The sequence below is a fragment of the Arachis ipaensis genome, chromosome B6 (genome assembly GCF_059453495.1).
Source record: "Arachis ipaensis isolate K30076 ecotype BB chromosome B6, ASM5945349v1, whole genome shotgun sequence".
NCBI classification, from domain to species: domain Eukaryota; kingdom Viridiplantae; phylum Streptophyta; class Magnoliopsida; order Fabales; family Fabaceae; genus Arachis; species Arachis ipaensis.
In genome coordinates, this window is record NC_142441.1 from 68,220,650 (window position 1) to 68,233,659 (window position 13,010).

At 34.4% G+C, this 13,010-nt stretch overlaps 1 protein-coding gene across 1 annotated transcript; it reads left to right on the top strand.

The window, feature by feature from the left end:
- Positions 1 to 809: 809 nt before the first annotated feature.
- LOC107618134 (uncharacterized) lies at positions 810 to 10,253 on the top strand. Its single transcript, XM_088490694.1, has 4 exons — positions 810 to 954; positions 1,139 to 1,357; positions 7,578 to 8,257; positions 8,351 to 10,253. The coding sequence occupies exons 1-4, from the start codon at positions 810 to 812 to the stop codon at positions 8,366 to 8,368; spliced, it is 1,062 nt and encodes a 353-aa protein (XP_088346820.1). The 3' UTR covers positions 8,369 to 10,253.
- Positions 10,254 to 13,010: the final 2,757 nt, after the last annotated feature.

Genomic DNA, 13,010 nt, shown 5'->3' on the forward strand with positions numbered 1-13,010 from the left:
CTCAATCATTACAGAACGGGAACTATAGAAAGTAAAGATGTGCATTGTAACAACCCAGATTTTTAACAACGGATTTCTTAAGCTCTATACATTAGAATTCGCAAAATTCGAGGTGATGCGGTTAAATTTAGTTTGACGAGCTGATTTTGTAAGACCCAAGACTTTTGAAAAGTCCTATTTTGAACTAATCTCAAATTATATATATTTATTTATAGTTTTAATTTCAGAAATTATTTTTATTAAAAAATAATTAAAGGCAATTAATTGGATTTAAAATAAATTAAGGTTTTTGTCTAAACTCTATTCCTAAGGATTATTTTCCTATCTATGATTTAAAGTTCTAGAAATTTAAAAATAATGAGGTTTGGCTATTTAAATTAGAATTTTGTCTAATTTTATAATTATTGATTATTTTCTATATTTAAATTATAAAATTAGTGGTTATGAAATAATAAGAATTTTATAAGATTTGATTTTAGATAATTTAATTTATATCATTTAATACTTTAAGTTAAAGATAAAGAGAAATTAATTATACTATCATGAATTTTCAATTAGAGTAATTTATTGAAAATCAATTAGTATTTTTTATACTACAAATAATATTTTAAAGTAACTTTAGAGATTAAATTAGTTTTTCAATATTAATATCTTATGCTCTAATTTTATTAAAATTACCAAATTATCTTTATACCTAATTTTTACCAAAACCCTAAATCCCCAAAATATCACCCTAACCCTTAGTCACCACCGTCACACCCCCCAAACCCTTCAGCCAAGCCTAACCTCAGCTACTAACCAAGAAAGAAATGAAAAAAAAGAAAGAAAGAAAGAAAGGGGGAAAGAGAGAACGGGAGAGCAGAGGGGAGGAGAGATCGGTGAGGGAGAAGGGTAGAGGGAGGAGCTACATCGCCATCACCGGCCTTGGGCTCGCCGCCGTTCATACCCCGTTGCGTCACCACCCAGCCGTCTCCAGCCCACCGCCAGTCGCTGTTGTCGTCACCAAGGGAGGAGAGAGAAAGAGGCGAACGCGAGGAGAGAGAGAGAGGGAGCTCGCGAGGAAGCTGCCGCCGTCGAAGCTGGGTTCGTCGTTGTCGTTGGAGTCCGCATCACTATCGAACTTGCTGCTGTCACCGAGGGGAAGCCCGTCGCCGCCAGCTTCGTCGGGTCTCCGCCGCTGAACCTGTCGTTGCCACCGCCACTGGAAGCGCGAAGAGAGAACGCGCGAGGGAAACTGTCGCGGAGCTGCCGTCGCCGCCGCGTTGCTGGGCTCGCCATTGTCCTGCCCGCGCGGCTGCTGCGTTGCCGGAGCTCCTCGCCGCCGCTGTCGACGGCGGAAACCGCCTTCCAAGCCTGTGTCTGTTGGTAAGCCCTAACCCTGCTTCAGCTTCTTTATTCGTTAAGTTTACCTTTACCGTGAGAATTGTCGCTGAGGTTGTCTGTGCCAGGTTATACGGTCACCACAGAGTTTCTCTGCCGCCGTCCAAGTTGCCACCAAAAGGATTCACCACAGCCTCCTCTGTTCTTGTCTTCGAATTAGAACTGCCCTTTTCCACTGAATATGTAACTCCTCTATCCTTGCTTTGCTGCCATTTTATTCCTCTGCTATGATCTTTTAATTATGACCGCGTATGTCTCTGTTTTAATTCTGCTAAGGATTGTTTGAAAAATTAAAATGGGTGCTGCTCCCCACCGGTTCAGTCACATTGGAATCACTGCTGCTGCCATAAAACAGAAAGGGAAGGGAGTTACTATGTTTAACCTGTGTGAATTCAGCTAGTTGAGGTAGGGGTTTTTCTTAAATCTATTTTATATTACAGGGTTGTTATAAATCGATATTAGCGCGTAAAATACATTTTTGTGATTTCGTGAGTCTTATGAATTGAATTGAGTTGTTTTAGTTGAATGAGATCATTAGTTTGATTTGATATTAAACCCGATTTGATATTGGAATTTGATTTTAAAATAAACTTGGAAAAGACTTGATATTTGAAAACGGGTTATTTATTGAGAATGATTTGCTATTTTGGAAATGATTCAAAAAGTGTTTGAAAGAATGGTTTGGTTTGAAACTATTTGAGAAGACCGAGAATTCTTAACTATTGATTGATGCTGTTGGTTGAAGTCGGTTTTAATTATGATTTATAGGATTGGTTGACTGAATTCTGGATTTTGTAATTTCTTTGGGTTGAGTACTATTGTTGTGATAATGGTTGTTGGAAGTGATTTGACTGATTAACAGGTGTTTGGTTTGGTTTGGTTGGGACCCGAACAGGGTGGCAGAATCCGAATTTTAGAGGAGATGCTGCCGAAATTTTATAAAATTGGAAGTTTTGTTTGAAGTAATTGTTTAAAAAGATTTAGTTCTTAAACGTTATTTGTTTCGGATTGATTTATTTAAAAAAGAAAGAATTATGTTTTGAATTGAGATTGTTGATTAACAGAAAGAAGGATGATGAGGATTGATTTGAAATATGATTTTTGAATGAATTTGGAAATGGGATATGGATTGACGAATGATGATGAGATTGAGAATGGCTTAGATATTGATGAATGATGAATGAATTATTTATGTGGCTTATGAATTTGAAATATCTGAGATACGAGGTTCCCTGGATTAAGTGCCGTGGCTTGCCACCACGTGTACCAGGTTGAAAACTCGATACTCTGTTGACCCTACGACGTAAGTGTGACCGGGCACTATATAAATTCCCGGGAATGTTACCCCCATTGAGCAATATTGATTATTTGGGAAAAACTATGCATAGACTCTTGGGGATGCACGTCGGGGGACAGTCTAAGGACAATTCAGACTTGTCGGGTTGGCTGGATAACCGACAGATGAGCCTCATCAGCCATAGGACAGGCATGCATCATATGCATTTGTATGCTTTGCTTGGGTTTGAACTTGTTTTGGTTTGCCTAATTGCTAAACTGTTCTTAACTGCTACTTGAACTATTTGCTGTAACTGCTACCTACTTGTGCTTTCCTTGTCTGCCTTGCATGTGTTTGTCTTGGCGTGCTACATTTGAGAATAAACTTTGGTGCTAAATTATTGATTGTATTGTTTGATTGCGTGGTTGGTTTCTGATTGAGATTTTTCTTATAAGAAAGGAAAGATTTTGGATTTTTGATAGATTAAACGTTTCTTTGAAAAGGTTTTGAACGATTACCTACTTTTTTTTAAACGATTCATAAGGCAATGATAATCACTGAGCTTGAAAACAGTTTTCTTATTAAATATCTTCTTATGACAACTTTGAAATTTCATGGTGAGACCGTGTGGTTAGGTTCTCACCCCCCTACAGCTTTACCTTTTCAGGAACCGGATGAAGAAGCATTAAGAGAAGTTATACCGCGTTTGGGTTATATGTTGTTGTATTAATTAGATTATTTTGTTTTCCCTCGTCTTTGTTATTACAAATTTGTAAGAGGGATAGGAGTTGTATGTTTTATATGTTTATTATATTATGAGATATTATGTAAGGAGTCTTGTATATGAATCTATGCCTGCTTGTATTTTTTTTAAGATAAAATAGTTTTCGATTTTCGAAGAAATCAGCGATACGGCGTTGAGTCACATGCTCCTATTTTAATATCTAATATTTAAAGTAGTCGTAATACTTCTTGCTATCAGAGTAGCGCAGCCGGAAGCGTGACTTCTAATAGTGAAGGTGTTACATTATGGTATCAGAGCGGTCTTTCCTGTAGAGCCTGAGGAATAGACTGATTATGCTTCAATTGCATACTCTGAGAGTCAGTCATGTAGTAGGTCTTGTTTGGATAACGAGAATAGACCTTTAAGTACATGACGGTCTATTGATAAATACCATTAATCTTGCATTGCATAATTCCTGGTATTAAGTTTGGCCAGCTTAACACTAGTGAATTATGTATATGTAAGTACTAATGGGTTATGATAGACAATATGCGAGTTATAGGTAATGCGAATCGCGGGTTTTGGGAACGTTAGGAGTTAATTCTTGAGGTTACTCGGTTAGGTGTCTTGAACTCTGCGAATATCACGTATCTTATTCCTGCTTGGTATGCTCTAAAGTTCTTGTCTGCGATACTTTTCTTGGAAAATGAACAGATTATCTTTCAATCCTACTCTCTCGTTCACGTACGCTTTTGTTTGATCCTAACTGCATATGCCTGTTTAAAACTCTTGGTGTATTTACCTTCTTTATTTAGGCACTTCTTTTTAAATTATGTATTTTTTTATATATACATTTGAATCTATTTTGATGCAGGACTCCTTTTTAAGTTCATATTTCGAGTCCTTTGTAAATAAATTGTAATTTAGTTTTCCTCTTATTTGATAATAATTACAGTCATTCTTTAAATCTTAACAAAACCGTTTTTAATTTGAAATATACAACCGCTTTTAATTTGATATGTACTTCTTTATATAAACGTTGAAAGTTTCTTATACAGTTTAAAACTAGTTGTTTCCAATACCTCGCCTGTTCCTTCATTGATTTATAGAAATGTATATATACTTTAAATATAATTTGATTTTCTAACAATTTTATTACAGTTTTTACGAATATCCTGATTTGACTATATATTTAGATATTTTTCAAAGAAAGGTTTTTGTCTCTTTCCAGTTGGTTTTGTTTGGTAAGCTTCACCTAATTTATTTTTTTTATTCGAATTTGGTTTAACATACTATATTATTTATGCAATTGTTGTTCTTACAAAAAACAATGTTGGACTCATGTCTTTATTCTCATGAATGGATCAATTTCTTTCTTAAACTTTTTATTTCTGTGAATGTCATATTTAGTTCTGTTTTTAACTACTCTTTTATTTCTTTTAACGTCACCATTAGTCTTAGTTTTCCATTTCTTGTGAATCTTGTTCTCATCCGAGTCGACTTTAATTTGTTTCCATCTAATGCGCCATTTGTCCTTTTATTTGTCTTTCTTTAGTTAAAGATTCTTTCTTGAGAATTTTCTATTGATTAAGTTGTTTTTCCTGACGCGTTTTGTATTCCTTTGGACCAATTGAAAACTCGTTTGATAATCCATGCCTAGTGAGTTCTTGCTCAAATTCCCTTGATTTAAAGATTCTTTCTTCCATGAGCTGATTTCCTTTTAAGCGCATCGTAATTTTCTTAAATGATTTTTGCGAGGTGGTTATTCTAAGTATACTCTCAAAATTTTGTTTTGGACCATTTTGACGAAGTTTTGAATTCTTTTAAAGAAATTTAAGTTTTGGATCAACTTTTTAAGTTGCTGAGTTCCTTTTTAAGCTTTTCGTTTCTATGAGTGACATGCTATATGAATTGTAATTGAAATCCTTTGATTTAAGTTCCTTTCCTAAAATGAATTAGTTTCCTTTTTAGCACATCTTAATATTATTGAACATCCTTATAAAGTTGTGACTTCAAGTATATTATTGGAGTTTTGTTTTAAACCTTTTTAAACGAGTTTTGATTTATTCTTATGCAGAGTTGTCCCTGACTTTGAATTGCCTTACTTGAGTAGTGCCTCTCTTTAATATGATTTGAACTTGATTCGGGGCGATATAACCGTCTATTAAAGTTTTAATAAAATCACTTTCAATTCAGCCTACACTCCTTTACCATATACTCTGAAAATCTCTGTATGTGATTTAAACCTGTTCAACTGTAATGCATTATCTTTTCTTTTATTAGTAAAACTTTATGTTAAGTTTTCTTCCAACAAGATTGTGGTTTTCATACATGCTTGAAGAAGAAGAGAAAATACAGTTTAGCTCTTAGCCAAATTAATCTTTCCATTTACAAAGTTTGTGTAATCTATTTCCACTTGAATTTATATTGAAATAATGCCACATTTACATTTTTATTACTCTTTTGAAGGATGTTTGTTACCCATTTTCTCTTTAGAACATGAAATGATTTCCCCTTAAGTTTCCATTCTTTACGAACAATGCATTTGAAAATATTTTTAACCATACTCTTGAGTTCTATAAACTTTGTCTTTGGTTTGGATATACTTATTCTGCAAACCTCATATTTACTTGTCTCAACTTGAATTCGTTTCAAAATACTGCATTGTTTTTCATCTTATTGGTCTTATCAAATTCCTTCGATTCAAGAGTTATCCTTAAAGATATTAGTTGACTCTCTTTCCAGCACTCTTTATTTCAGCAATTCTTTCAAAATTCTCACAAACACGGTCCTTGTCGTTTTTCTTCCTTTTCTATGGTCTACTATTCTTCTGAGTATACTCGAGATTAGTTTTGGCATTTTGTGTGACCATTAGACTTAGTAAACGACACATTAGTTCTTTAGGACACGTTTGGTGAATGCAAAAGGTGAAACTCATAAGTGTACGACATCACAGGGAGTTGTGAAACCTTGTTTTACGTGAAAGAGTTTTGTTGATGTGGGACTTATAACCAGTAGTAAGGATTGCAAAGTGTTTAACAATGTTGAAAACCTTCGGATGAGTTGCTCAATGAAGTACGGTTAAGAATGGTGGAGATAAATTATGTTGAAGTTTGAATAATTGAATCTCTAAAGTTGATATAAGATCAGTATGTAAACGTTAAGCACATCATTTTAACCCCAGCTTGTGTTATAACCTTTTGCCGCATTGCTCTACCATCACATGTTTGAAACATATCATCTTGTGCATCAAGCCTATCTGGTAACTTCTGTTTCACATCATACTTATATCCTTTATATTTTTATGTCATATGAAAATCCTGGTATTTGAAACTATTTGTATATATATATTGAGGACTTGTTTCCATTTCTTTAAATAAGTTCAAGAGTGAAGTAATATGAAAATCTCTTTCATTTTGTATCAATTTTCGAGGACGAAAATTTTTATAAGGTGGGTAGGATGTAAGACCCTAGACTTTTGAAAAGTCCTATTTTGAACTAATCTCAAATTATATATATTTATTTATAGTTTTAATTTCAGAAATTATTTTTATTAAAAAATAATTAAAGGCAATTAATTGGATTTAAAATAAATTAAGGTTTTTGTCTAAACTCTATTCCTAAGGATTATTTTCCTATCTATGATTTAAAGTTCTAGAAATTTAAAAATAATGAGGTTTGGCTATTTAAATTAGAATTTTGTCTAATTTTATAATTATTGATTATTTTCTATATTTAAATTATAAAATTAGTGGTTATGAAATAATAAGAATTTTATAAGATTTGATTTTAGATAATTTAATTTATATCATTTAATACTTTAAGTTAAAGATAAAGAGAAATTAATTATACTATCATGAATTTTCAATTAGAGTAATTTATTGAAAATCAATTAGTATTTTTTATACTACAAATAATATTTTAAAGTAACTTTAGAGATTAAATTAGTTTTTCAATATTAATATCTTATGCTCTAATTTTATTAAAATTACCAAATTATCTTTATACCTAATTTTTACCAAAACCCTAAATCCCCAAAATATCACCCTAACCCTTAGTCACCACCGTCACACCCCCCAAACCCTTCAGCCAAGCCTAACCTCAGCTACTAACCAAGAAAGAAATGAAAAAAAAGAAAGAAAGAAAGAAAGGGGGAAAGAGAGAACAGGAGAGCAGAGGGGAGGAGAGATCGGTGAGGGAGAAGGGTAGAGGGAGGAGCTACATCGCCATCACCGGCCTTGGGCTCGCCGCCGTTCATACCCCGTTGCGTCACCACCCAGCCGTCTCCAGCCCACCGCCAGTCGCTGTTGTCGTCACCAAGGGAGGAGAGAGAAAGAGGCGAACGCGAGGAGAGAGAGAGAGGGAGCTCGCGAGGAAGCTGCCGCCGTCGAAGCTGGGTTCGTCGTTGTCATTGGAGTCCGCATCACTATCGAACTTGCTGCTGTCACCGAGGGGAAGCCCGTCGCCGCCAGCTTCGTCGGGTCTCCGCCGCTGAACCTGTCGTTGCCACCGCCACTGGAAGCGTGAAGAGAGAACGCGCGAGGGAAACTGTCGCGGAGCTGCCGTCGCCGCCGCGTTGCTGGGCTCGCCGTTGTCCTGCCCGCGCGGCTGCTGTGTTGCCGGAGCTCCTCGCCGCCGCTGTCGACGGCGGAAACCGCCTTCCAAGCCTGTGTCTGTTGGTAAGCCCTAACCCTGCTTCAGCTTCTTTATTCGTTAAGTTTACCTTTACCGTGAGAATTGTCGCTGAGGTTGTCTGTGCCAGGTTATACGGTCACCACAGAGTTTCTCTGCCGCCGTCCAAGCTGCCACCAGAAGGATTCACCACAGCCTCCTCTGTTCTTGTCTTCGAATTAGAACTGCCCTTTTCCACTGAATATGTAACTCCTCTATCCTTGCTTTGCTGCCATTTTATTCCTCTGCTATGATCTTTTAATTATGACCGCGTATGTCTCTGTTTTAATTCTGCTAAGGATTGTTTGAAAAATTAAAATGGGTGCTGCTCCCCACCGGTTCAGTCACATTGGAATCATTGCTGCTGCCATAAAACAGAAAGGGAAGGGAGTTACTATGTTTAACCTGTGTGAATTCAGCTAGTTGAGGTAGGGGTTTTTCTTAAATCTATTTTATATTACAGGGTTGTTATAAATCGATATTAGCGCGTAAAATACATTTTTGTGATTTCGTGAGTCTTATGAATTGAATTGAGTTGTTTTAGTTGAATGAGATCATTAGTTTGATTTGATATTAAACCCGATTTGATATTGGAATTTGATTTTAAAATAAACTTGGAAAAGACTTGATATTTGAAAACGGGTTATTTATTGAGAATGATTTGCTATTTTGGAAATGATTCAAAAAGTGTTTGAAAGAATGGTTTGGTTTGAAACTATTTGAGAAGACCGAGAATTCTTAACTATTGATTGATGCTGTTGGTTGAAGTCGGTTTTAATTGTGATTTATAGGATTGGTTGACTGAATTCTGGATTTTGTAATTTCTTTGGGTTGAGTACTATTGTTGTGATAATGGTTGTTGGAAGTGATTTGACTGATTAACAGGTGTTTGGTTTGGTTTGGTTGGGACCCGAACAGGGTGGCAGAATCCGAATTTTAGAGGAGATGCTGCCGAAATTTTATAAAATTGGAAGTTTTGTTTGAAGTAATTGTTTAAAAAGATTTAGTTCTTAAACGTTATTTGTTTCGGATTGATTTATTTAAAAAAGAAAGAATTATGTTTTGAATTGAGATTGTTGATTAACAGAAAGAAGGATGATGAGGATTGATTTGAAATATGATTTTTGAATGAATTTGGAAATGGGATATGGATTGACGAATGATGATGAGATTGAGAATGGCTTAGATATTGATGAATGATGAATGAATTATTTATGTGGCTTATGAATTTGAAATATCTGAGATACGAGGTTCCCTGGATTAAGTGCCGTGGCTTGCCACCACGTGTACCAGGTTGAAAACTCGATACTCTGTTGACCCTACGACGTAAGTGTGACCGGGCACTATATAAATTCCCGGGAATGTTACCCCCATTGAGCAATATTGATTATTTGGGAAAAACTATGCATAGACTCTTGGGGATGCACGTCGGGGGACAGTCTAAGGACAATTCAGACTTGTCGGGTTGGCTGGATAACCGACAGATGAGCCTCATCAGCCATAGGACAGGCATGCATCATATGCATTTGTATGCTTTGCTTGGGTTTGAACTTGTTTTGGTTTGCCTAATTGCTAAACTGTTCTTAACTGCTACTTGAACTATTTGCTGTAACTGCTACCTACTTGTGCTTTCCTTGTCTGCCTTGCATGTGTTTGTCTTGGCGTGCTACATTTGAGAATAAACTTTGGTGCTAAATTATTGATTGTATTGTTTGATTGCGTGGTTGGTTTCTGATTGAGATTTTTCTTATAAGAAAGGAAAGATTTTGGATTTTTGATAGATTAAACGTTTCTTTGAAAAGGTTTTGAACGATTACCTACTTTTTTTTAAACGATTCATAAGGCAATGATAATCACTGAGCTTGAAAACAGTTTTCTTATTAAATATCTTCTTATGACAACTTTGAAATTTCATGGTGAGACCGTGTGGTTAGGTTCTCACCCCCCTACAGCTTTACCTTTTCAGGAACCGGATGAAGAAGCATTAAGAGAAGTTATACCGCGTTTGGGTTATATGTTGTTGTATTAATTAGATTATTTTGTTTTCCCTCGTCTTTGTTATTACAAATTTGTAAGAGGGATAGGAGTTGTATGTTTTATATGTTTATTATATTATGAGATATTATGTAAGGAGTCTTGTATATGAATCTATGCCTGCTTGTATTTTTTTTAAGATAAAATAGTTTTCGATTTTCGAAGAAATCAGCGATACGGCGTTGAGTCACATGCTCCTATTTTAATATCTAATATTTAAAGTAGTCGTAATACTTCTTGCTATCAGAGTAGCGCAGCCGGAAGCGTGACTTCTAATAGTGAAGGTGTTACATTATGGTATCAGAGCGGTCTTTCCTGTAGAGCCTGAGGAATAGACTGATTATGCTTCAATTGCATACTCTGAGAGTCAGTCATGTAGTAGGTCTTGTTTGGATAACGAGAATAGACCTTTAAGTACATGACGGTCTATTGATAAATACCATTAATCTTGCATTGCATAATTCCTGGTATTAAGTTTGGCCAGCTTAACACTAGTGAATTATGTATATGTAAGTACTAATGGGTTATGATAGACAATATGCGAGTTATAGGTAATGCGAATCGCGGGTTTTGGGAACGTTAGGAGTTAATTCTTGAGGTTACTCGGTTAGGTGTCTTGAACTCTGCGAATATCACGTATCTTATTCCTGCTTGGTATGCTCTAAAGTTCTTGTCTGCGATACTTTTCTTGGAAAATGAACAGATTATCTTTCAATCCTACTCTCTCGTTCACGTACGCTTTTGTTTGATCCTAACTGCATATGCCTGTTTAAAACTCTTGGTGTATTTACCTTCTTTATTTAGGCACTTCTTTTTAAATTATGTATTTTTTTATATATACATTTGAATCTATTTTGATGCAGGACTCCTTTTTAAGTTCATATTTCGAGTCCTTTGTAAATAAATTGTAATTTAGTTTTCCTCTTATTTGATAATAATTACAGTCATTCTTTAAATCTTAACAAAACCGTTTTTAATTTGAAATATACAACCGCTTTTAATTTGATATGTACTTCTTTATATAAACGTTGAAAGTTTCTTATACAGTTTAAAACTAGTTGTTTCCAATACCTCGCCTGTTCCTTCATTGATTTATAGAAATGTATATATACTTTAAATATAATTTGATTTTCTAACAATTTTATTACAGTTTTTACGAATATCCTGATTTGACTATATATTTAGATATTTTTCAAAGAAAGGTTTTTGTCTCTTTCCAGTTGGTTTTGTTTGGTAAGCTTCACCTAATTTATTTTTTTTATTCGAATTTGGTTTAACATACTATATTATTTATGCAATTGTTGTTCTTACAAAAAACAATGTTGGACTCATGTCTTTATTCTCATGAATGGATCAATTTCTTTCTTAAACTTTTTATTTCTGTGAATGTCATATTTAGTTCTGTTTTTAACTACTCTTTTATTTCTTTTAACGTCACTATTAGTCTTAGTTTTCCATTTCTTGTGAATCTTGTTCTCATCCGAGTCGACTTTAATTTGTTTCCATCTAATGCGCCATTTGTCCTTTTATTTGTCTTTCTTTAGTTAAAGATTCTTTCTTGAGAATTTTCTATTGATTAAGTTGTTTTTCCTGACGCGTTTTGTATTCCTTTGGACCAATTGAAAACTCGTTTGATAATCCATGCCTAGTGAGTTCTTGCTCAAATTCCCTTGATTTAAAGATTCTTTCTTCCATGAGCTGATTTCCTTTTAAGCGCATCGTAATTTTCTTAAATGATTTTTGCGAGGTGGTTATTCTAAGTATACTCTCAAAATTTTGTTTTGGACCATTTTGACGAAGTTTTGAATTCTTTTAAAGAAATTTAAGTTTTGGATCAACTTTTTAAGTTGCTGAGTTCCTTTTTAAGCTTTTCGTTTCTATGAGTGACATGCTATATGAATTGTAATTGAAATCCTTTGATTTAAGTTCCTTTCCTAAAATGAATTAGTTTCCTTTTTAGCGCATCTTAATATTATTGAACATCCTTATAAAGTTGTGACTTCAAGTATATTATTGGAGTTTTGTTTTAAACCTTTTTAAACGAGTTTTGATTTATTCTTATGCAGAGTTGTCCCTGACTTTGAATTGCCTTACTTGAGTAGTGCCTCTCTTTAATATGATTTGAACTTGATTCGGGGCGATATAACCGTCTATTAAAGTTTTAATAAAATCACTTTCAATTCAGCCTACACTCCTTTACCATATACTCTGAAAATCTCTGTATGTGATTTAAACCTGTTCAACTGTAATGCATTATCTTTTCTTTTATTAGTAAAACTTTATGTTAAGTTTTCTTCCAACAAGATTGTGGTTTTCATACATGCTTGAAGAAGAAGAGAAAATACAGTTTAGCTCTTAGCCAAATTAATCTTTCCATTTACAAAGTTTGTGTAATCTATTTCCACTTGAATTTATATTGAAATAATGCCACATTTACATTTTTATTACTCTTTTGAAGGATGTTTGTTACCCATTTTCTCTTTAGAATATGAAATGATTTCCCCTTAAGTTTCCATTCTTTACGAACAATGCATTTGAAAATATTTTTAACCATACTCTTGAGTTCTATAAACTTTGTCTTTGGTTTGGATATACTTATTCTGCAAACCTCATATTTACTTGTCTCAACTTGAATTCGTTTCAAAATACTGCATTGTTTTTCATCTTATTGGTCTTATCAAATTCCTTCGATTCAAGAGTTATCCTTAAAGATATTAGTTGACTCTCTTTCCAGCACTCTTTATTTCAGCAATTCTTTCAAAATTCTCACAAACACGGTCCTTGTCGTTTTTCTTCCTTTTCTATGGTCTACTATTCTTCTGAGTATACTCGAGATTAGTTTTGGCATTTTGTGTGACCATTAGACTTAGTAAACGACACATTAGTTCTTTAGGACACCTTTGGTGAATGCAAAAGGTGAAACTC